General features: G+C 37.6%; 2 protein-coding genes across 7 annotated transcripts in view; one reads left to right on the forward strand and one right to left on the reverse strand.

Annotated features, from left to right (window-relative positions):
* The window catches only part of gas7a (growth arrest-specific 7a), a 37,004-nt gene extending 22,320 nt beyond the window's left edge, over positions 1-14,684 (forward strand). For all 6 annotated transcript variants that reach the window (XM_053239319.1, XM_053239318.1, XM_053239320.1 and 3 more), the window contains 8 exons: positions 1,119-1,234; positions 2,797-2,871; positions 3,001-3,079; positions 3,855-3,986; positions 6,265-6,388; positions 9,511-9,590; positions 9,839-9,937; positions 11,217-14,684. In XM_053239319.1, coding sequence (XP_053095294.1) covers positions 1,119-1,234; positions 2,797-2,871; positions 3,001-3,079; positions 3,855-3,986; positions 6,265-6,388; positions 9,511-9,590; positions 9,839-9,937; positions 11,217-11,330 — 819 coding nt within the window. In that variant the 3' untranslated portion in view covers positions 11,331-14,684. The remainder of the gene's footprint in view (positions 1-1,118; positions 1,235-2,796; positions 2,872-3,000; positions 3,080-3,854; positions 3,987-6,264; positions 6,389-9,510; positions 9,591-9,838; positions 9,938-11,216) is intronic.
* On the reverse strand, positions 14,495-17,759 carry rcvrna (recoverin a). The gene is made up of 3 exons (XM_026916997.3): positions 17,226-17,759; positions 16,862-16,973; positions 14,495-16,558 (listed from the first exon to the last, which is right to left on the reverse strand). Exons 1-3 carry the CDS (start codon positions 17,604-17,606, stop codon positions 16,440-16,442), a joined length of 612 nt encoding a protein of 203 aa, XP_026772798.1. The 5' UTR covers positions 17,607-17,759; the 3' UTR covers positions 14,495-16,439.
* Between the last annotated feature and the right edge of the window lie 7,463 nt (positions 17,760-25,222).

Below are 25,222 nucleotides of genomic sequence, written 5' to 3' on the forward strand. Positions count from 1 at the left end.
TTGACTAACTTTCTTATACACATTTTTTGTTGCCGATCTGCAGGGATTTTATTTTTTTCTGCATGGAAGCATCATCAGAAGTGTGTAGCTTAGAGGGAATAATGCTGAGCATAACTGGTGAACACAATGGGGTAATCAACCAGTGAAAGGGGAGGATACGGGACAGAAACCAAAACAAAAGCACATGGCAGTGTAAAGACAAGCACATCACATAAACCCAAAACAGAAAGACACATACTAAGTACTGCACGCTGAGAGAAGAGGAGTTTGTAAGGAGTTAGGCTTGCTTGCAACACTCCAGCATTTTTCAACTTGCATCTGTAGCATATGTAATTACTGAGGATAATAATGTCGACATGCTGCCCTGCTCTGAGAAAAAAATTTGCACAGAAAACTGTTTACTATAAAGTGTTTTCTAGAGAAAGCAGTTTGGTTCAGTGAGCATTACATCCCTCAAATTAAACGTGACAAGAGTATGTGACGCCTCTGCTATGTGTGAGAAGGCACGTCAGTGGCTGTCAGCCCTGCAAACCATACACACACACAGTTGTAGTTAATGTTTATTATTGTTTGGTTTGTGTTGATTTACAAAAACACTCAATCACAGGTGAACATCCACGCTTGTGCATCAAACGCCTCCATACACACACACGCACACACACACACACACGCACACACACAAAATTACTCATAGGATGAAACACTCTCTCTCCTGAATCATGTACAGCCCCACACGTGATGTCATGCCCACACACACCCTCTGATTCATACAAGCTCGTCCCCTCACTCACTGACTCACCTACTTACCCACACACACACAAACGCTTGTGGTTCAGGTGTGTGTATGTTTTTCTGAGTAGGAGGTTGGGGGTGGGGTTTAGCCCTTTGTGAGGACATTTGACTAGTCCTCATAAACAAGACTTTTTTTTAACAAAAAAAGCAGCTTCATAATATAAAAAAAAAATCAGGCAAAGATTTTCTTTTAGTTACTGAAGCTAGGGTTTGGGTTATGTGTAGGCATAGTATTATTTACCTATAGCATTACAGAAGTCAATATAAATACCTCACAACAAACAAGTGTATGTGTGTTGATTTCCTGTTCTGTCTGTGGTTATTAGGCCGATAAGAAGGACCCTCAGGGGACGAACACGGTATCGGGCTTCGAGGTTCTGCTGCAAAAACAGCTGAAGGGCAAACAGATGCAGAAGGAGATGGCTGAATTCATTAGGGAAAGGTATTCCACTCTTTCACACTCCATGGACATTTCCTAACCTTAGCACACTTCTTAGTTTTTGTAGATATGCTGCAGAAATTCCAGATAATTCTAAAGGTCATGCAAATAAAGGACCAAGTGACAAATACTAATTAACCCCCCAAAAAATTTAAAGTTCATGTTAGTGATTTTAGATGGAGATAGCAATTTCTTGATTGACTTTTGTTGATCCTAAAGAGGAAATTTAGATGCTACAGTACCAAAAAACACTAATATTATGTATACCTAGTCAATAGTCACATTCACACTACACATATTTACACATGTACACAGCAGAAAGACATCTTTGTTGAGTGTTCTGAGTGCAAAAAATATGTGCAGAAGATGACATCAAACTGAAGCATTCATATAGTATTTGTGCTTCATTGTGGTTAATGTTAAAAAACATTTAGGCCCTACTAAGTAATAAAACACAACGGGGCATGCTGAAAATAATCATCGACTGAATGGTGTAATCCTTTAAAACCCCAAAGTGAACTATTTTCCAAACAAAGCACATAACAAAGTGTTTTATTCCTCTTATACCACAGCAATTCACCAACACTAACAATTTTCTATTAATTAAAGAACGAAAAGTCAATTTACAGTTACATGTAATGTTGTAGAACGTCCATAAGACAAGTTAGTTCCTGTTATTACTAAGTTTATAGCAGGTATAATCTATAAGTTCTCAGCACCAAATTGCATATTCATTAAGGCAAACAAGCAAAAATGAACAACTCATACTGTTTTGCTCATGTGAAATACACAATCCTCCATAGACCCTGTTAGTAAATCAGCTTGCACATTTTTGCAGGTGTTACCAAGTTTGCATGTGTTTTTACACACACGAAACTTCAGTAAATCATAGCCTCACTGTTCTGTGGGACTTGAGTTATACAGTGTAGCATGCTGGGATGAGGCATTATGAAACCTGATGACATCTGTGGAAAAAAAATCCCCAGTGTGCTACCTAGAACTTCTTGGTGGATCCTACAGCATAGATTTCATTTACATGACTCATATATTTGTCACTTGGTCAGTTTTCCATTAAAGTGGCTCATCACAGACATTGTCTTAATCACTTTTATGGCCCTGTTAGTAAATCAGCTTGCACATTTTTGCAGGTGTTACCAAGTTTGCATGTGTTTTTACACAAATTGAAGGACATCTTTGCTGAAGCTGTTTCATTGTCAGTGGTTTCTTTCAAGGGACTTTCCTGAATCCCATGGTTTCTTTCTCTCAGCTTTAGGGAAGAGTGACTCACCGTCCCTTTGCTTACCTCAGAACAAGGGTGGCCTATTACACAACTCTGCCTATGGCTTATTCTCATCAAGCGTTTTCGCTGCGAATGTGTACCCCATGCCCGCATTGTGTGTTTAATTACGTTTTTAACAGGAAACTCATCAATTCAGCAGGTGTAGCCAGCAGTATTCTTATATCAGATTTATGGTCAGTAACTCAGTTGTTTGCAGTACTGTTCCTCTGGGACATCACGTTGCCAGTTCTGACTGTTTTTCTCCCGTACATTCTGTCCGCACTAGAATAAAGATTGAAGAAGAGTACGCCAAGAACCTCTCCAAGCTTTCCCAGATCCCGCTTGCTGCTCAAGAAGAGGGGTATGTAGAGCCAGATAGTAGCAAGCGTCTGTGTGTGTGGGGGTGTGTATAGTGACTGAGTGATGCATGTGTGTGTATAGATGTATTCTAGCTTTATTTCACTGCAGTGACTATTCTGGCTTGGTTTAGGACACTTGGCGAGGCTTGGAGCCAGCTAAAGAAGAGTTTGGCCGATGAAGCAGAGGTCCATCTCAAATTCTCCTCAAAGGTAGGAACCAGCAAAACATAGTGTTGCCTTTAATACACAAGTAAATAAAATATCATGCTGTGAAGAAGAACTTACATGAGTCAGGTTGTTGGACAAAATAATTAATAGAGTAACTGAATAATCAAGTTTTTGGATAGGTATGTCTCATAGAGAAATGGACATAAGCCTAACAAATTTGTAATCAGGTAAAATTACAATTTGTCCAGATATATATACACACAAATATTTGGAAGGGCTTGTGTGTAAATATACTCTTTACTGTTTATAATGAGAGTAGAGAAATGCTCAGAAAGAATATTTTTTAATTTTAGCTGCTAAAAACAGGTATGAATCATATAGCTGTCTAGAGACACAAAGAAAAAGTTGGCACTCTCCCAGAATGAAATAATTATTGCTGAGACAGTAACTCTGTCCCTGGTCCAAACAAATCCCCCCTAAAATAAGGCAAAGCCTAGCAGCAGGAAGCAGCAACTCATTATATCTGCAGCACCAATCCTGTAGAGACACACACTGCAAGCAAGCTGGATACAAACACTGATATACACAACTGCCCACTAAATATCCTGATCCACAATAGATGCTTTGGTCCTTTTTCATACACACACACAACACACACACTCATGTACTTGTGTGGATACAGCACTTACACTGACCTACACCTACACAAGTGTACGGATGACAGTACTTTGGGGCGAGTGGGCCGTGGTTAAGGGCCGGTTATGAGTGTAATGAGTTTTTTTCTCTTCACACCAACCTTCCCACTTCTGCCTTACAGCTTCAGTGCGAGGTGGAGAAGCCACTGTTGACGTTCAGAGGGGACAACTTCAAGAAGGACATGAAGAAATACGACCACCACATTGCTGACCTGAGGAAACAGCTGGTCAGTCGTTATGCTGCCGTAGAGAAGGTATGTTTTAAGTTGTTTTTTGTGAACTCCATAATCATTTTCTCTATAAATACACTGAGAGCTCTCATCTGACACAAGTTTTTCAAGTATTATTACCTATATTTATATAATTTGATCTTTAAACCTTACTTGAATCCTGTAAGGCTGAAATAACCATATCATAAACAAAACTTATGCTGACATGAGCTGCCATGACAGTTTACATTCAGTAATATGAGTGTCATGTTACCATTACCAATTGTCCTGATAGCTTTCTTAATGTTTGACACCATGAAAGCTAATTGTACTTCCTAATTTCCTAATATTTCCTAGGTACTCTAGTTAGCACGTTTTATAATTAGGTATGCACTTTATGATCCCCGTCATAGCATATTTTGTAACGTAGCCAGAAAAACCTGTCAAAAACATGCTACTGTCTGATTATTTCACATGATGGCACATGTTATTGCCATTATCATGACATCAGTGTGAATGTTTGATGTCATTACAGCTTACATCACATACTAATTCTTTGCTAATTGGGTTTTAGTTAGCTTAGGTTTTATTACATGTTTAATTAATTAAAACTGATAGTAAATAGTATTTTCTGTGGCCATGTTTGAATATATCTTATGCTCTGACAATAATTGTAAGGTATCTACCATAATATCTGTAATAAAACATATGCTAACCGTAGGACATGTAGCAAACAAAAATTAGCATGTAAAATGTCAGCTATGCTAATTACAGGGAATGGTTACATAACACTGCTATGCAACTGGACACGAGTTGACTTGATAGTGTATGACATCTGCCATGAAACGCATATGATGCCATTATGATGTGGGGTTCAAACAAAGTTTTATCTGACAGAATATTTTAAAGGGTTTTTTTGTGTGCGTATTTTCTTTTGTGTCAAATATCTTTAACTGTTGCCCAAATATAAACGAGCAGCCATAGCATTAACAGATTGTGCTGTATGCATCACTAACACCTCACCATACTGTATCTGTGCCCAGATTCCCTCATCCACAGCAGGTGGCTGGGTGAGACGTTGGGCTCAACGTCATGAGTGCGATCTATGTTGTTCTTCCCACCAGAAAGCAACAGCAAAATAGTGGTTTAATAGTGGAGAATTTAACATACTATAGTGTGTAGACCATTCTGAAGGCTTCTGAGCAAATGATTTAGGCTGAAACTTCAAAAAATGATAAAACCAGAATTCTCCTTTAAGTAGTCAATTGCTGTTATAGTTTCACACAGAGAATGTATTTAGATACCTATCTAATGGTATCTGAATATACAGCTACTATACACTCACTGGCCACTTTAATAGAAACACCTGTATACTTCATGCAATTATGCAGTCAGGCAATCATGTGGCAGTAGTGCAATGCATAACATCATGCAGATACAGGTCAGGAGCTTCAGTTACCAAAACTGGACAGCTGAGGTTTGGAAAAACATTGGCTGGTCTTTTTCCAATCTTGGCCTGTGCCCACTGGACTGACAAGTGTGGAATCTGATGTGGTCTTCTGCTGTTGTAGCTCACTTGCCTCATGGTTTAACATGTCCTGAGATGCTTTTCTTCTCACCACAGTTGTAAAGAGTGGTTATTTGAGTTACCGTAGACTTCCTGTCAACTTGTACCAGTCTGGACATTCTTCTCTGACCTCTCTCATCAACAGGGTATTTCCACCTGCAGAACTGCTGATGTTTTTTTAATTTTTACACCATTCTGTGTAGACTGTTGTGTGTGAAAATACTAGGAGATCAGCAGTTTCTAAAATACCAGCCCATGTGGCACCAACAAACATAACACGGTCAAAGTCACTGTGATCACATTTTTCCCTGTTCTGATGTTTCATGTGAACTTTAACTGATGCACTTGCCCTGTATCTCCATGATTTTATGTATTGTACTCCTGCCATATGATTGGCTGATTAGATAATTGCATGATAATTTGACATGAAAGTGTGCTGTTAATCATGCTAATAATGTGATGAAAAATGCAGCTAGCCAATATTAATTTTACTTGCTAATACTTATACTGTAAGAAACACTATTAGTGCACGACAAATATTTAACTTGGGTATGGCCTTGACTGTAACACGAGTTTTTTTTGTCAGAAGAAAACACAGATAATACAGATAATAGGAAAGCCAATACAAAAAGAGATGCTGAAAGCAAATCCTTAGTTATAAGTTAAAGAGAAGTACAAGAACAAAGCCTGGCTGGGGGTAATTGGAGGCGATATATTAATGTCTGCATTGTGCCTGTGTCAATTGTGTGGCTGTAGGCCCGTAAGGCTCTGGCAGATAGGCAGAAGGACCTGGAGGTGAAGACCCAGCAACTGGAGATCAAACTGAGCAACAAGACTGAAGAGGACATCAAGAAGGCCCGACGGAAATCCACTCAAGCAGGTCAGAGTTTTTTCAGCAACTTAACATTTATTGCATAATCACTAAGCAACATTTCCGATCCCAGTTTTCAGTGACTTTGCTTTTCTTAACCAGTGAGTCTAGACATGCTAGAACTGATTTAGATGGGTAGATACAGATTCCTGCAATATGAATAAGAATCTCTGAATTTTGTTCTCTACGTAAGAATGAGCCTTTTTTCATAACACCTTCTCGGTATACTGAGCTCAAGACTTTCTGCTCTCCTCTCCATCTCCTCCTCTTGATAATTACACTGGAAATAAGCCTTCCATTATCTGATGTTCCTTATTTAGACATAAGTAAACAGTTTTTTCATATGTCACTCTAGTGTGGAGTCAGTTAGCGAACACTGTTGTGCCTGTGGAAGAGTTTCTTGTCTCATTGCCAGCCTCCAACATTTTAAAGGAGCCAGGTTCTTTCCACTCCAGACAGCTGAAAACTGGAGATCCGGTGCAGATACAGTGGGATAATAGCCTTAGAGGGGAAGTTAAAAGCAGTCGAGCTAACAAAACGTCTGCCCTCACCAAGTGAGGACTATAAGTACTAGACTTCAATGCTGGCCAGTCAGCACTATTGAACAGGAGGGGATGTGGAAACCTGCAGGATGCAGCTTTTCAAACCTATGAACTGCCTGATGCACCATGGGAGAGTATTATCACCCAGTCAGAGCCCAGGCAGAAGATGGTATGTACGCATACAAAGAAGCTCAGTTTGGTGTCTGCTTTAGGGTCTGAAATTAGACAGTGCACCAGGGACATATTCAAGCTGGTAACTAGATATGCAGGGAAAGTTATCTGTTCTGTAATAACTTTCTATTCCATGTTGCTATCTATTATATTGCTATCTATTACATGAACATTTTTCAATCCAGTGATTATATCTTGCCTCAAAATCTAATTGCATCAGAGTGTTCTACTGTTTATTTTCTCACTGTAAACTGGCACACAAAGTGTGTATACACGCAACAGTGAAGATTGCAGCCTTTAACATTTTGAAGCTTGTGGCCAGAAAGGTGTATAAAAGATACCAGATGTTCCATGACCCCTGGATGGAACGCCTGAGGCTGAGTCTATTTTCTGCGTGACTGATTCATATTGTTGAAATTACCTGCCTGCAGTTTACCTCTCTGAGGATGTCAAGTTTTATTCCATCATGTATATATTATTGCCCAAAGACATGAATTTCATGGTGAAATGCAACAAATTACAACAACAACTCAGGTGCCTTGGGGAGAATATGGGCTGTACAAAATGAACTACAAAAAAATGGAATGATTTGTTTATTCCTTGACTTAGCTATAAACACTGGTCATTGATCTGAACAGTGTACCGGTTTATAACATTAACTTGATGATTACATTTCTCTCACTTGAAGCTCCCACATTTACTCATTTTATTTCTTTTGGCTTTTTTTTTTTTTTTTTTTTTTAGAAACAACATTATCTGGCAGCATTTTAAGGCCAAGGAAAAAATCAGGGTGGCATACCTTGCGCAAGAAAAAATACTTATGTTCAAAGTCTAAATAGTGGATGACTGAGACGCACCTCCACCCTGTCTGAGCACTTAAGTCTCTAGATAATTCTGAGGTCTGAACACTGATGTGTGCAGTGTCTGTATTAACTCAATAGGTGTGCTTACCTCAACACTGAATAAAGTGTGTGAGGGATTTTGATTATAACATAAGAGCATCAGAAATACCTATGTGATACACAGACTGAGCTTACCATATAAAGATCTGTAGCTCAGTGCCCATGCAATACTTGTACTTACATATTTACTGGTGTGTACCGACTAGTATTATGAGTGTTTCTTACTATCAATCACTGAATGCCCTGTATCCTGTTTAAACCTTATATGATGGCTTGCATAAATATTCACCTCCTTGAACTTTGATTGCTTCTCTAAAAATTTACCTGGTCACTGAATTTTGGTGGATGGTGTCCTCTAGGTTGAGTCACGGTTGTGCAGTATTCTTTCCATTTTTTTTCATACTGGATTTAATGGTGTCCCAAGGGATGCTTAAAGTTTGTTTTTTTAATAACCAAACCCTGAGTTATACTTTTCCAGGACTTTGTCCTGGACTTGTTTTGATAGCTCCTTGGTCTTCATCTTGCTGCTTGTTTAGGTGTGTTCTCTAACAAACTCTAGGTTCTTTCAGGAACCGGTGTATTTATACTGAGATTGTGACACTTTACTTGCTTTAATAAGCTAATTATGTAATTTTGATGGCATCTGGTTGCACCAGAACTAATTGAGGGGTTTCACTCCAATGGGGGCAAATACTTATGCAATCTCAACATTTATGATTATTTTTATTTGTAAATGGTTTTGTGAACTATATTGGTCCCCCCACTTCAATATTATGTGCTATTTTGTGCAGACTCCTGACATTTATAATCCCAGTTAAGTCCATTTCAGTTCCAGGTTGTAACACTACAGAGTGTGGAGTTTACAGGGGGTGGAAAGTTAGGCAAGACACAGTTTATTAAGAACCTCAGCAGAAGCAGTACACTATACACTAATGTACAGCTGCATTTAACTGGAAAAAAAAAAAACACCTTGCAGCTTGGCCAAGCAGCAATCCTTACTGAATTTCTTTTCTGCATTTTACTGTGACGTACATTGCACATTTAAATGTGGAAGTGTCAACATCTCACCTGCCTTTTCCTTTTTTCTGCTGATGAGCCCAGAAGTGTAGCCCTACTGACACACATGCACACACACACACACACACACACACACACACACACACACCTACGCACAGTTCACACTGTAAATAGGAAACATCATTCATGGTTAGATGCTGCCTACCTACTGTCAATTATCTTGTTTGTCCCAATTATTTAGGCAAATATCATTAAAATCACCACTTCATTCCTATATACATGGATATGTCACTTTATTTATAAGTTTGAATAATTGGTTTCTTGTCTCAATCTTAGCCATGTTTCCTCTGCAGAAATATTTTTTATTTGGTATTTTCCAGTTAATATATTTTTTAAGTATCAGCTGTGACTGCCCCCTGCTGGTGTAAAGAAGCTCTGAGTCTGTGGCTCTGTAAGCATGACTACAATACTACAGGAATGTCTGTTTTGCTGGCAATAGGTGATGACCTGATGCGCTGTGTGGATCTCTACAATCAAGCCCAATCTAAGTGGTTTGAAGAGATGGTCACTACAAGTTTGGTAATCAATCTTATACATTTATACAATTTATCTGGACTGTAGCCTACACTGTCTATCTGGAACTACGACATCCATTTTCTGAAATCTCATACCTCACTTCCACTGTACAGAATTGTTGTAGATTCCTAATCTGCATCCTAATCTGTAGATTCCTGTAACACCTGAACAGTTTATAACCATACTATATTAGATAATATTCTAGGACACGCTCATATGCTGATTGTTTCATGTCTGATTGTATTCTGCAGGAGTTGGAAAGGCTTGAGGTGGAGAGGGTGGAGATGATACAGCAGCACCTGCTCCAGTACACAACCCTACGCCGCGAGACAGACATGTTCAACCAAAGTGTGAGTAGTAGAAAAATACACATATTGTTTTAACACCACCCTTCTGCACTTAGCCACTGCCTTCTGCAGCTAGTCCTTACAGCTTGGTAGCCACAGCACACAGCTCTTTTTTGTTTAGTGTTTACTTCATGATGAAAGTTTCAGTTCAGGAAAAGCTGTAGTTTTCAAAACTTTATACAGGAGAAAATGTCAATATTTCACTATGTGAAAGGTTTTCCCAGGCCAACATGCAAATATTCTCCCTATAATTTCATCATACAGCATCAGGCTCCAATCAGATGCAGCACTTCTTAGTCTATGCACACATTTCTTATGCACAGCTCACTAGTCAGCTAAGGGATTAGACGTGATCCAGTTACTGATCCTGTTACTAAAAGTGCATGCTCCACATCTTTCACCCATGGCTAAATGCTTTAGCAAATCCTGCCACTTAGCACTTCGGTCACCAGGGCTGAGTAAACAAGGGTTGTGGGCATGCACCAGTGAAAACTGCAGATTTAATGATGGCTGGCTGCCAAGTATCAGTGTCAGACACAATAATAAATAGAGAGATCTCTGCATTATACCACCACACTTAAGCACTGTGACACTCTTGAATGAAGAAGAGTGAGAGTGAAGAAGTCTGTAGATTAGGGTGTAACACAATGCCACTATCTGTATACATATCTGTTTAGTGCTCCAAATATTCGTATTTGTATCTGTATTCAGATTTAAACCTGAAGTGGGAGTGGCCTAAACCAGAAGTTTTTTTTTTTTATTAAATATGAACCACTCTGCCTCCAGAAACATTGGAGAACACTGGAGAGAAACCCAGAGGTAGAAATCCCAGCACTGTCAGCATGCATTAATAAACACTATAAATCCATCATGTAATGTGGTTTTTCTTTGTCCCCCAAGCTTTCATATTATAGCAGTAAAACTTTTTTGTTGCGTTCCACAGGATCCCAGAAGCCCCGTCAACCTTTCTGCCAAGTTTTCTAAAGAAAAAAAAAACAGAATAGTGCATCTCCTGTTTGTATCTGTATTTGTATCCATTTAGAACACATGATCTCTTCAATCCGAATAATGAATTTATATTTAGTCTCTACTGATAGAGATGCTCTAGATAAACCAGGAGCAACATAAAGACCTAGACCTGATCATTAACAGTAACTAGAGTAATGATATCTTTATATATTGTAGGATGTCCACTTTCCCAACGTAGAACACCATACTGTAGAGCAAGCATCATTTTGAAAGATGTGTTTCACTAGAGTAGTGTCTGACTTGTGTGTTGTAGACCCTGGAGCCGGTGGACCAGCTCCTCCAGAGTGTGGATCCAGCCAAAGACAGAGAGCTGTGGGTGCGGGAGCACAAGACAGGGGATCTGAGACCTGTGGACATGGACATTTAGAGGACACTAAACTAATAATAGAAGACAACCACATCCACACACACACACACACACACACACACACACACTACACACTTCACACTTCACCCAAACTATTCAAGTCTGCCTGTCTGTCTGTACAACACTTCAAGTTCTCGGCCAAAGCCATACAGCATTGTCCCACTCAAGCCAGCATTTGTTTCCTTCAATATCTTTCCATGGACATACAAATTGCAAAGTTACAAAGACTGGTGATATAATTTATATCAACCAGTTTACAGGCTGAGTGCCTGTAATCTGCTCAGCACTTTGTTTTGCATGAATAAAAATCCACCAGCCTTATTGATCTTCAACACCCACAGATATTATTTTACTGCATCAACATGTTGATCAAGGTACATATGCATATACACAGTACAAGCAGTAAAATCTTTTAAAATAAATATTACAGTTAACTACATTCAGGCAACATTCATGTTGCTAACAGAAGCACATACAAATGCCTAAATATGTTGACATTATGGAAGCATGTATAAATCTGACCATTATTTCTATAAAATAATGGCTTTAAAAAAAGTAAATCAGTCATTTATCATAGTGTTCAAAAAATGCTTTCTACAGGAAGAACCAGCTGCAGTTTGAAAAAGGCAGCAGTCTGAACCTAAGTAACCAGCATGATCCCATTTGTAGAATTTGTGCGGATTAATATTCTATTATAGTGTCACTGTATAGTTATGTTGTTAGATCCGTAATGTAGTAAAAAAAAAAAAAAAATACAGAATTTATTGCAATGAGAAATACAATAGAATTTTTATTATATTCATACCCTACCTAAATCTACAACATGAACTCTTGTTGACAAAAAAAAAAAAAAAAAAAAAAAAAGCCTGAACAAAATGCATTATCTAGGTGCGGATATTTTTTAAAAATATTTTTGCAGACTTGTTTTGCAAAGAAGCATGTAGATCTCAAAAAATGCGGTGATGAATAGTTCTATTTCACCTACAGAATAATATTTGTGTAAAAAAATTTCAGCCCATTGACTGTGTTCATAGAGTACGTGTCTGCAAAATACTGCATTCGTAAGCCCAATCATGTAATTTCTCCTCAATCGAAGCCAAGAAACCTCTTTATGCAGAACATAATCAGCTCTGAGCAACATCGTAATCTCATTCTGCTTTCATTTCAAGTTCAGTTGGAGAAGTTACTAGAGCTGGTATTAAGGATAAACTTTAGACTTGAGTGTAGAAACTGGTTTAATTTAAACAAAGAAGAAGAAGAAGCCTTTATTTGTCACGTATATATTACAGTACATGTAAATGTACTGTAATGTACAGTATATGTGACAGTAAATGGGACATGATCATTTGTATTATGTACACTCTTAGAATAAAGGGTTCTTTAAGGGTTAACCTATTATTGTATATTAAGGGTTCTCTACTACTACTCTTTCTGATAAGGAACCATTCTGTTGTATAGTTCTACATAGAACCTTTAAGGAGTTCCCCAGAGGGACAACAGCAGAGCCCTTAAGGTTTCTAACTCATCTAAGAGTGTATAATGTACACCTTTTAGTGCCTAAAGTTATGTCTTGGAATGTTCATGTTGTTTTCTGTCTGTACATAGGTGTAAATATGTGTGTGTCATGTTCCTTTTTTGGTGTCTGCAAATGTCATAAGCAAAATCTAACGAAATTCTTGTGTAATGGTGAGTTAATGTGGGATTGTTCACATATTGAGACCTCGGTTAAACATTTTTATATCAAGACCCATTTGTGGTAGGCAGTTGAACACTGTAGGCTTGAAACCATTTATATTATATTAGCAAAATGTATTGAATATTACATTTCTCACTAGTTTCACACAGCAAGCCTTGTTTCTCAAGCTGGATATGAACATATTTATTTGTAAATCGTTCACAGCGGCTATTTAAACATGAAATGTAGTATTCATGAAAATTGAGTTAGTTTGGGAGGAAAAACATTCATATCCTACAAAAGCTCCTGAGTTTGTATAAATTTATGTATAAGGAAACTGCTTAATGTAAACCGTGAGTGATTGGTTCAAATTGTATAAATGATGATAAGTTACCTGAAAGAATGTAATCCAGAATAAATCCATAAATTAAGACAACCAAGCCCAGTCATTTAATATAGGATAAACCTAATTGCAGCCTATAAAATGAGGAAGAGTTTGTGTGAGTCTGTTAGATGTCTGTTAGGTAGATGTTACCTGACACACTGCAATGGTTGAGCTACATTACTGGAAAATTTTTGTGCACACCACACTTAGAAGGTGCTCTTTCACTGTGTAGTCATGTTGTTGTTTTCAGCTCTGTGATGTTTTATGGAGTTTGTATTTATGTAAAACAGCTATGTCATATGAACCTTCTTGGTAATTTACGACTGATTGGCATTTCTCAACATATACACTTATAGTACAGACAAAATCTGCATTACCAAAACTTTTATAAATCTGGTGAGAATTTTTAGTATGGTCTGGCCTACAAAAACATTTACACACAACTTTACTAAAAGATAAATGAGGCCCAATGAAAATTAGACAAAACTTGGATATGCAGCACATAGGAATTTAAAGTACAAAAAAGCCATTTAAAAACATTTCTGCTATTTCTAAATTCATTTATATCTTTTTATTAAGCATGTGTCAAGTCTGTCAACATATAGGGAGAGCCATCATTTAAAAATAATTTGAGTTCAACGATAAATGATGGACAAATATGACACTGTTAGAAATTGTGAGAAATACTGGAATAAATCTATAAAGCAGTCAACAGGAAAGCAGCTGCATGTGTTTACTACATTCATTGTTGTTCTGTGTTAATGTCTTACTGTAAGTGTATGTGCAGATATAAATCCATGCAGGGACTCTGAGCAGAATGGGATTGTATGGGGTTGATGCAAGTCTGTGTCACCTCATGAAAGGAACAAAAGAAATATGGGCTTGAACAGTGTTGGTTGTTTAAATAAATCAAATAGAGCACATGCTCAGACATTTTCAGGTAGTACACAGAAGCTTTTTTTTCTTTTTAACTAATTTAATTTTCTACTACCATTCCTCTCTTGCTTAACACTGGGTGTAGGTGGTTTACCTTTATGCAGTTTTGCATGTCTTGCATTGCCCATTTCCAAATTACATGTGGCATAACATTGTGCATTCTGTGTATTTTTAAAAAAAAAACTGTTACATTAAATGTCTGTGTATGTAACTAGATGCTTTTTTATATGATGCTGTAATTGTTGATTTATTTGCTTTCAAATTAATGGTCCCCATTAATACATGTTTATGGAATCATCTTGTTTCTGTTGAATATGCCCATGAAATCACCGAAATAAAGAAATAATAATAAAAATGATTTCAACTATATTTTATTTTCCATAACAGCAAGAACAAGACAATAATATCTTTGTCAAACTCTTGTTATCACCTCACATCCCCTTAATAACCCAGCCATTATGACAGGAAAGGACTGATCCCTTTAAGCAGATGAAATGTAGCCTTCTAGCACCAGTCCTCCTACAAGTCCACCACATCCAATCAGCTTCAGCAACTCAGCATTTCCCTTGAAACCGGGCCATGCATTAGCCTAATCCAAAGAAAGAAATAAGCCCATGCATTTCTCACCATTCCTTCAAAGCTTTGGCGAAGCAGAGAAGCAACATGCCAAGGATTCAACAGAGAAAAGAAAGTTGCACCTGTAATGCAAGTTTTCCATTGTAGAACTGTTACACAACAGTGTTATGATTTATTTCTGCAAATTTTCCTCTTAAAATGCAATGCATGCCTAAGACCAAAATTAACTAGTTAATTAAAAACAAAATTCTAAGTAGCTAGACGCAGAGCACTGGCCCATTTTAAAAGCATGGAAAATTCTACACAGTCTTTGCACACCTATGAGCAGTGTATTATTAGCTGACGTAAAGCTAAAATACGCACAGGAACAAGTCCCTCTTTGTTAGCAATAACTGACTGTAACCGTTATCAATAAGAAATGTCTGACAGACGGCTGTAGCTGACACATGCAATGTCATATCCCTTAAAGGCAATATATAGAAATGCACCAGGAAATAGAGCCAACTGAACTAAAGCAATAATAATTATAGATTATATATATATATATATATATATATATATATATATATAGAAGAGAGGGCAGCGTTCATTTTGTTGACAGAACAACTTTGTCAATAACTTTGTCAATTTTTTCCATGATGAAAAAGAAACAATATCTAAATCAATATCTTCCATTGTATTCAAAATCTAAGACAAAATGTGAGGACATTTTTCTCAGCAAATAAAAACAAGACAAAAATGTCAGTAATGGTCGATTGGACAAAGGTAATCCCCGACTCCAACACCACCAAATGTGGTTGAACATGAAAATTAATTGATACACATGGTTAGAGGGCATATGTGGTCATGCACACTGCACTGTAAATGGCTCTTCTGATTGGTGCATGAATACAATCTGATGCTTAAGAAATGAGAAATTAATGCATATACCTTTTGGAAAACCTAAAACTGACATTTGGGGAAAAATGGGAAAAACTGAGAAAATTTTTTTTCATTGGCTGAATTATTTAAAATTGTAGTTTTTCATAAATTAAATCTAGCAAAAAACAAATTACTAAATACAATTAAAAGTGTTTTTGGTTTTGTCAATAGAAAATCAAATTAGCTGCCAAAATTAAAACTGCCACTGTCTCATGAGGGTTTGCCTGGATTGACCTTCAGATTTTAAGAGGATTGATTACACCAGAGGGATTGCTAACCTGAGCCTAATTGCTTTCTCATACCTAACATTCTTGTTATTATAAACAAATAAAGCAATAATACAATAATGGTAAATGCTTAAGTAATGGATCTGATTTGTACTTGGAGGACATGCATGGCCATACAGTGGCTCAAAGCAGCTTGTATAGTTGTGCAGTAGGAATACAGTTGGTTGGGCAGGGTCATGGCTCTGCTGTGTTAACTTTAGACAATACAAATACATATACACACACACAGATGGTCCTCTTGAGCAAATGAGTGCCAGAGTGGCATAGGAGTTTAGCTGTGTAAACAGGAAATGAGCAGTGCACAGTCTCAGGAGAAAGTGGTGTGAATGTTATGGCCTCTTCTCCTTCAGTTTGTCCTGTATTTTCTTTGGCTCATCAAACTGTATCAACCTCAAAATGTCTTTGTTGTCCATCACTCCCTGAATGAACTCGCCCTCAGCGATCTTATCTGCAAAGCCAATGAGAGATTGTGAGAACATGATATTTTTATTACTGGCTAATATTCTTATAAAATGTCCATCTAGAGCCCTTTGAAAGGTTAAAAGTTTTAGCTTTAAGGGCTTCTTCTTGAAACTTTTTTGAAAGTGAAACACTTTTTTTTTTTTTTTTTTTTTTTTTACAGTGTTTAATGCTTCTCCCACAGGGGCAAACAGAAAACAGAAAATAGAATTTGCTTTAATGTAATGCAATTATTTTTGGTGTCATTCAGTCCTATAATATATTTTTATTTGGCCATACAAACAGCAATTACCATCTTCTTTCTTTTGGAAAAAGTTCCATATTTTGTCTGCTCTCTTTTCTGGTGTGTTCTCATCCTCTGGAAGTTTTGTCTGGTCCTCAACAGGAATCATATTGAAAATTGCCTAGATTTAGGCAAAATCAAGAATGAAGAACATAACTGTCATTTGAAATAAATTAATTCATAAATGCATTAACTCAACCTAGATGCTAAAGACTTACGCATTTAAGAGGAATAATCCAAAGAGGAATAATCCAATAGCCAAACCATGTAGCCAAAATTAACATTAGTAAAGTATAAAGTAAAATATTTTCATACACTGTAGTCAGCTTAGACTAAAGTAAAATACGTCTATATGGTGTATACACATACACACCTTCACAATATCCTGAACTTCATTTCTGCTGATGGTTCCATTGCCATCAACGTCATAAAGAGCAAAAGCCCACTCGAGCTTGTGCAGAGTTTTGCCTGAGGAGGTTAAATGCAGTGCAATAATGTACTCCTTAAAGTCCAGTGTGCCATCAGCATTGAGGTCAAAGCTACGGAAAACGTGGCGTGCGTAAGCAGTGGGGTCGGCATCAGGAAAGAAGCTGGCATAGATGCCCTCAAACTGCTCCTTAGTAATGCGCCCACTAGGACACTCTTTCAGGAAAGTGGTGTACCAGGCGCTGAGTTCAGCCTCACTGTATTTGGTGTTCATTTTTAGATCCTCCAGAATCTCCTTGGACAAAGCACTGCTCTTGCTGTTTCCCATGCTGTATTTTAAACTTAAATCACCACTTTCTCCTGCTTTTGCTTTCTGGTATCTGTTCTCTGGTGGTTTTGGCTGAACGCCCAACTAGATCTATGTGTAAATCTTCTTGGGTTGCTCTACGTGACAACTCCAACTCAGCTACGTGCTCGATGGGATTATGGATATCTCTTTTTATACCCAGTCAGGCTCTCTGAGAGATTACTTAGCTACGTCACACAACTGTGACATCTTAAATAGCAGTGCAACTGTTTACCACAGTGAATCATCATCATCTTTTTCCCAGCATCATTCAATTCATGTTCAACACTGGAGTACAGTTCATAATTGGCCTCATAGCTGGGAAGCCTCCTGAAGAAGCGCATGGCTCTGTTAGTTACCACCATTCAGCTCCACAGTTCTTTCCATCATTTTGGTTTTAGTTTGAGCTAGAGTTACAGCAGTCCCATGTGTTTTGTTTCATTTGGCTATGTGAAGCGAAGATTTCCTTGAAATTATATTCAAGAGATTGGGTTAAGACATACAGTATGTTTTGATTTTAACCTGCTTTATAGCGCTGATTTATTAAAGGCAGTTTAGAAAAGAGGCACTCTCCTGACACACTGGCAACGGACAGTTTGAGGCAGGGCTATAGCCACATTTGGAAAAATATTTTGCAGAATGCATGAAATTATTAGAAAGTCTTGTTATGGGAGGAAAGCAGATCAATGTCAGTATGTAGACACTATGTGTCTCTTTGTTTGTATCCAACAGAAATCAGGGGCCCCCCTCCAAGCTCAGGCTCTAGGGGGCCAGGCCAGACCTGGATTACAATTACAGTGAACAACAAAGTGAAGCAAGGCTAGAAAAATAATGTAAATGGATCTGTAATTGGATTCAAGTAACAGAATGTTAAGTGTAAAATAAACTAAGGCAATAATAATGAAAAAGAGTCCCACTTTCTACACCTTCTATGGATACAGAAATGTGTCCATTATTGCTTTTTACCACATAAACCCCATAAAAAGCTTATTGTTCATTAATTCGTTTAATCTGTACTACAGCGAAACAAATAGGAAAGATAGGTAGTTATGTGAGTAACAATCAAAGGACATAGTTTGACTAGTGAACTGAAAATGTGAGAGAAGGCCCAAAAATGACCAAAATAGGTATAGGTATAGGTGTCTTATGTCCTTAGAATTGTTTAAAACAGTTTACACCACAGTGCTGTTTAATTTTTTCTTCTGAATAACTGAAACGTAAAATGGGAACCTTAGAGATAAATTGCTTTTGGCCTTTGGCTGAATATACAATGTCCTCTGACTAGACGTCTACCGGGATGAAATGATGTCGCTTGTGCAAAGGTAGAGAAATTGATTGCATGGCTTTGTCCTATGCAGGCCTTTTAGTCATCAGATGAGCACGTGGCTCGTTGAGCTTATAACACCCCCCTCTCCTCATTACGCCTTGTTGGCTACTAACATTGCCTTCACGTCAGAGAGAATTGTGTTGCCCTGCTAACCAGCTTAAAGCTGAAAGCAAATCTGCCAGAATGGCGAACTCCTTATGTTTGCTCTTTTCACTAATTAAGTAAAGCCATTTACTTAATACATTCCCTACTATACAGTTCTTTCACATCATTTTAGCTATTTGATTAACAGGTTTGATGAATAACGTTACACTGAATTAGGCGCCCAAATCCATTCACATAATTCTTTAATAAATTGAATAGAATGTATGTTTTTACATCATTGCCATAGATTCCTTTATTTAGTATTTATTCATGCTATGGGTTGATCTACTGTCTATGTCCTTAATACTTCTTATCTGTTTCAGGTGCCTTGGCATCAGTGTAGAAAGGAAGGAGGCTTATGTCTGACGTTGAAATTATCACGTTCGATGGAAAATAAAGTCATTTACACATCAAATGCAGGTCACCACAACAAAAAATATCCTACTGTGAAATCTGAAAATCATTTGTGGTTGAAGTTAAGTGTAACTGCAGTATCATTTTCATCATACAGTCTTAATAATTTAACAACACAGCTGAGGAAAATGTTGTCATTCAGGAAAGGGGTCATAGCTTTCTGCAGGGGTTCTCTGACAGGCAAACTGTTGGGTTGTACATTAAACCTTTAACACTTGAGGTTTTGATACTTAACCTTTTTCTCCTCAGAGTATACCTCCAGACAAGATGGATTTAGTGGTGGTGAGCTGAAATGTTGTACCCTCTTCTGTTTAGTCCCTATTATTATTATTATTATTATTATTATTATTATTAAAATAATGCAGAATAAATGTTACCTATAATACATAAAACAGGAAACCAGGTCTAAGATGGAAAAGTTTTTCCTTCTGTCTCTTGAATAATCATGTAATATAAATCTCTCTCATGTTTTGCACCTATTAGTCTTTACGTAATGCTTAATAGAATTATCTAATTTCTTTTTATTATCTTTTTGTCACTACATCCTATTAAAATTCAGCAATTTGAAGAATGGCCCAGAATGCACAAGCCCCATGTTGGATGCTAGGAAGAGCCATGCACCAGACTGGGGAGTAATCTGACTGATAATTTTTTATATCACTGTGCTGAAATATACTATGGCTTTAGTTAGAACATGATATATAGAGATATAGATATATAACCTATTTTCACAGGGTCAAAAGTAATTGCAACAATCATAAATATTAGGATTATTTTTAATACATGATGCTAATCCTTTGTGGTCAATGACTGCCTGAAGTCTGGAACCCATGGACATCACCAAATACTGAGTTTCCTCCCATGAGATGCTTTGCCAGGCCTTTACTGCAGCTGCCTTCAGTTTTGTCTTCAGTAAGTGAAAACCATGATCAGTTGGGTTGAGGTCATCAGAGATTAAGAAATTTTAATCTTAAGAAGCTCTTGAGTTGCTTTCACGGTATGTTTTGGGTCATTACCCACTTGTACTGTGAAGATCCGTCCTGTCAGTTTTGCAGCATTTGACTGAATCAGAGCAGAAAGTATAGCTGTGTATGCTTCAGTATTCATCCTGCTACTTCTATCAGCAGTCACATCATCAATCAACACCAGTGACCCAGTTCCATTGGCAGCCATACATGCCCATGTCATAACAAGCCATAACATTATATATAAATTAAATTTTTTATCACTCAAAAACTCTTCTGAATGCTTTCTTTCCACTATTATTTCAGTCTTGTTGTCATGTAATGAAGGTGCAGACAGATGCAACTGCAGGTTAGGCAGAATATTTAATGCACAAAACACAGGTAAAGTAATCCAAATTGTTCAGCAGAGTCAAAGTCAAAAACAGGCAGAAGGTCAGGTGATCAGCGAGCACGGTAAGCTAGTCAGGACTAATGCAAAAAACATGAAATCAGTGTTATGTACTTTAAACCTTTTGGTATGTCTGTAATGGTTTTCTGACATCCACTCCAAGTTTTGTAATAACAACTAAAAAAAAAAAAACAGAGAGGCAAAATAGGAACAAAAGGCTTGGTATAATCAGGTGTACAAGACAAAGCTGAGCATATACTTTGCAAAACATGAATGGATGAGAGTCTCTGTTTAAAGGGTCCATGTGAGAGTGTAGCCGATTGAACGCAGGTGTGTTCAATCAGAAACTTGGTGATTGAGAACAGGTAAGAGTGTGTGCATTCTGGGGAGTGTAGTTTGAGGTGGCCATATTAGTAGGCCACAGAGATTGTAGGGATATTGAGTCAGCGGAGTGCTGTTACGTGACACTTGTAAACAGCAGAAAGATTTATTGTTTTAACTATAAACTCTGTAGCACTGTACATACAGTAATTATACATTTACTGTAATACAGATTTTTTAAATTCAGGTCCACTGTTCATGCAAACCACTTTGTGTGTGTAATTATAAAATCTAAAAAGACTGTATATCTTTTTTGTCACAATGGGGATAGAATTGATTACGCTGTTAATCCCATAATCTAATGAATGATTACATTTTTGGATGGACATCTGGATAAGCAAAGAGTAAACTTTTGTAATTGGAGCAGAGATACTACTTACAGACATGCTGACAAAAGCAACTGGCACACACACACCATATCTGTAATACTTTACAGTTTGGTAATTTGGCTAATGGCATATTATGATAACACATTTACTTACATGTCATGTTACATGTCACATGTCAATTATCTAACGGTCAATTATCTAACTGGAAAAAAGCTGACTTTATCCATACATTGCATGTTAATTCTTAATAACTTATTTTCAGAACATTTGACTTTTTTCTGATCTTAATGTTGTTACACATCTTTTGGGGATGAATAGCAACATAACAAATAAATAAATTGCACTCAGTATCACTCAAATTCTTTCAAATACCTATATGCTTGAATTATATTAGAGATATCCCCCCTAAATAAATAAATAAATAAATAAATAAAGCAGTTCTATTGAAGTGATGCTGCTCAGCCACAGCCATCTGGCATGCGTCACCCTTGAAGCACTGCTAATCACATTCCATTACATCAAGTACCTTAAAAAACAGGGCCGGGGGTTAAGCAGAGGCAGCCTGGCTGGAGTTTTACTGCATCTTTAGCATAGACAGTCACAGAGGCTGCAGCACTGTTCACATGGTAGGCAGGAGATCTTCTGACTGGAACTAAAGGAAGGGTGATTACGCAATGCCAGCTGCTCCAGCTGCTCCACATGCTAGCCAGGATGACAGTCTATACGGGATAACACCGAGCACCTACTGATGCAGTACAGACAGAGCAGCACAGCTGCGTATATGGATTTTTATAAAAGATGTTCATTACACAAGTGCACAACAAAATGGCACATTCTAATTTATGTAAAAACAAAATTAAACAAGGTATTGAGGCAGGAAGTATATGTGAAGGAAGCTTTAGATCAGGGATCTAAAAATGCAGGGATTTCATGGTTTGTGCTGTAATCGGATTGGAGTGGGGGCAGTGCTTTTAGCAAAGAAGACCATCCTCTTCTCCTCTCTCCCACTATCATTTCGATCACTGCTAAGTGAAACACAAGTGAATCTTACTCATGTACTCATTTGACACTGTTAGAGACTGCTGTTATTTTTTTCTTCACCACTGAGCATTGATCAACACTGCACCCTTGTGGTGTGCCCTATGATCACCATGGACACTGTGGTGTTGTCTGACAGGTCTTTTTGGCATGGTAGCACATATGTTCAACACAGCATCTCAGCTTGCAGTCTTTATGGGTCCAGAAGACTTTAAACCCAAAACCTAGGACTAGAGCTGGTCCTATGTGTGTGTAAAATCGGTTTATGAGAAGGATGCTGGTTTGTACTTGTTATACTTCTCAATTTAAACATAACTCTAAATTTAAACGTAACTCTCACTGTAAAATTACTTAGTGGACATTTTAAAAAAGCAAAGTCTAGCAAAGCCAAACCAACAAAAAATGTAAAGTGAAAAAGTTAAATAGTAAAATAAATTAAAATAGTTACTTAAGGGCAATATTCACAGTGCTACACCAACACAAGCCTTTTATGATGATGGAAGTAAATATACATAAACATTTACAGTATAAAGGCACATATAAACAAATGTTAGCTGCTTTTGTCAAATTTGTCAAGTTTGTCAACATCTGAGTCATGTGACATAGATGTATGTTGACATAATGTTTTAGGGTATTTCCCAGGCTGATTTATATAAGAATGTCAGACTTACAGTGGAACTGAGTATAGCTCAGTGCCTTTCTGATATGTCAGATATAACTGATGCGACACAACTTGCCAAGTGAGGTCAACTGTAAAACCAGACAAATGTGAGCACTTCTAAAGGTTGATCTACAGTATAGGTGTCAAATGTGCTTTAGTCCAGCGTCAAGTGGGCCAGACCAATGCAACAATTCCTCTTATGTTATGGGACAGTTCAGTGTGGACCAAACTGCAGAGTGGAAACCACTGTTTGCTTATAAATAAATAGACAAGCAGGGTTTATACAGCTCTGGAAAAAATTAAGAGACCACTGCAATATTATCAGTTTCTCTATTACTATTTATTGGTATTTGGTATTGGTATTTGAGTGAAATGCACAATTTGTTTTATTCTATAAACTACTAATGACAATAATGACAACATTTCTCCCAAATTCCAAATAAAAATATTGTCATTTAGAGAATTTATTTGCAGAAAATGCCGTTGCTTATGCTGTTCTGCATAGGCCTGAATCCCCTCAGCCATATCATCGCAAAGAGTGGATATGGATACAGATTCAGAAGTGGAGTGACCATCAGCCACCTCCTATACACGGATGACATCAAGCTGTACACCAGGAGAAAGCAAGACATTGACTCACTGATCTAACTCACCAGGATCTGCAGAGAGGACATCAGGATGCCATTCGGACTGGATAAGTGTGGCCACATGGTGGCAAAGAGAGGGGAGGTGATTAGGACTGAGGGGGTGGAGTTACCAGCAGGTAGGATAGCAGATATACAGGGCAGATACAAGTGCCTTGGTATCCCACAGGCCAACGGAAATCACAATGAGGATGCAAGGAGATCAGCTACAACCAAATACCTCCAGAGTGTAAGACAGGTGCTGAGAAGCCAGCTCAATGGTAGGAATAAGATCTGAGCCATCAATATGTATGCTACCAGTCATCAGATACCCAGCTGGAATAGTAACCTGGCCACAGGAGGAGATAGATGCCACTGATGTCAAGAGACGAAAACTCCTCACAATGCATGGAGGTTTCCACCTTCACGCAAAGTCCATCACCTTGAGACTCTACAAGCAATGAAAAGAGGGAGGCGAGGATAGTGAGCATACACACACACACACACACACACACCTTTTTTATTGACACAACTCTGGTCCTTATGCTGACAAACAGCAAAAGCAGACCCCAAAGGTGACCAAAACCTTAGAATCAAGATGCTGAAAGCACTCTTATACATACGTTAATGAACCTATTAAACACACTTGAGTAATTACAAACACCCATGAAACCCTATGTCCCAAAAATTATGGTGCCTTGAAATGGGAGGGCTATGTACAAAAAGTGCTGTAATTTCTACATGGTAAAACTACAATGTAAAAATGACCTTTATTAAATTCTGAGATTTTAACTACATGTGAATTATTTGAGTACAAATGTAAAACTTTGGAGTGCAGAGGCAAATTAAAAAAAAGCCTTTGTCCCAAACATAATGGAGGGCACTTTTTGTGACCATCATCACCATTATGTGACTCTGTAATACCTTATATACACTGGGTCGCAAAGTCATCATGATACTTTATAGCGCTTCACTGAACAGCACTGAACAGCACAGGCACAAATAATGAAATACTAATCAAACTTAAACATAAATAAATAAATGAAACCAAGTGTCTCTCATTTGATGTTAACATTTTTGCATGATAGCATTTTTCTCTTGCATGATGGCACTAGGCAGTTCTATTATGTTATATCGTATGTAGGGTGTAAATAATGTGAATAAGAAGCCATTGTGGATTTGCCTTTGATTATGGCAGATTTTACTTAGAGTATGGGGAATAAATGTAAACTATCTAAATAACAATCTAAATAGCAAAGTTTTACTATAGAGAAATGAATCTGAAACATTAAATAGCTGTCTAAAACGGTCATGTTGCCTCTTAAATC

The sequence above is a fragment of the Pangasianodon hypophthalmus genome, chromosome 13 (genome assembly GCF_027358585.1).
Source record: "Pangasianodon hypophthalmus isolate fPanHyp1 chromosome 13, fPanHyp1.pri, whole genome shotgun sequence".
Taxonomy (NCBI): Eukaryota; Metazoa; Chordata; class Actinopteri; order Siluriformes; family Pangasiidae; genus Pangasianodon; species Pangasianodon hypophthalmus.

Excerpts from the sequence above, each read along its gene's own strand:
- rcvrna (XM_026916997.3), bottom strand. The coding sequence starts at position 17,606 with ATGGGAAACAGCAAGAGCAGTGCTTTGTCCAAGGAGATTCTGGAGGAT. Across the intron at positions 16,974-17,225 it reads AAGTTCAGGATATTGTGAAG|GCAATTTTCAATATGATTCC; the intron begins GTGTGTATGTGT and ends GCCTAAATCTAG. Across the intron at positions 16,559-16,861 it reads TTTCCAAAAGAAAGAAGATG|ATAAGATCGCTGAGGGCGAG; the intron begins GTAATTGCTGTT and ends TTGGCTTTGCAG.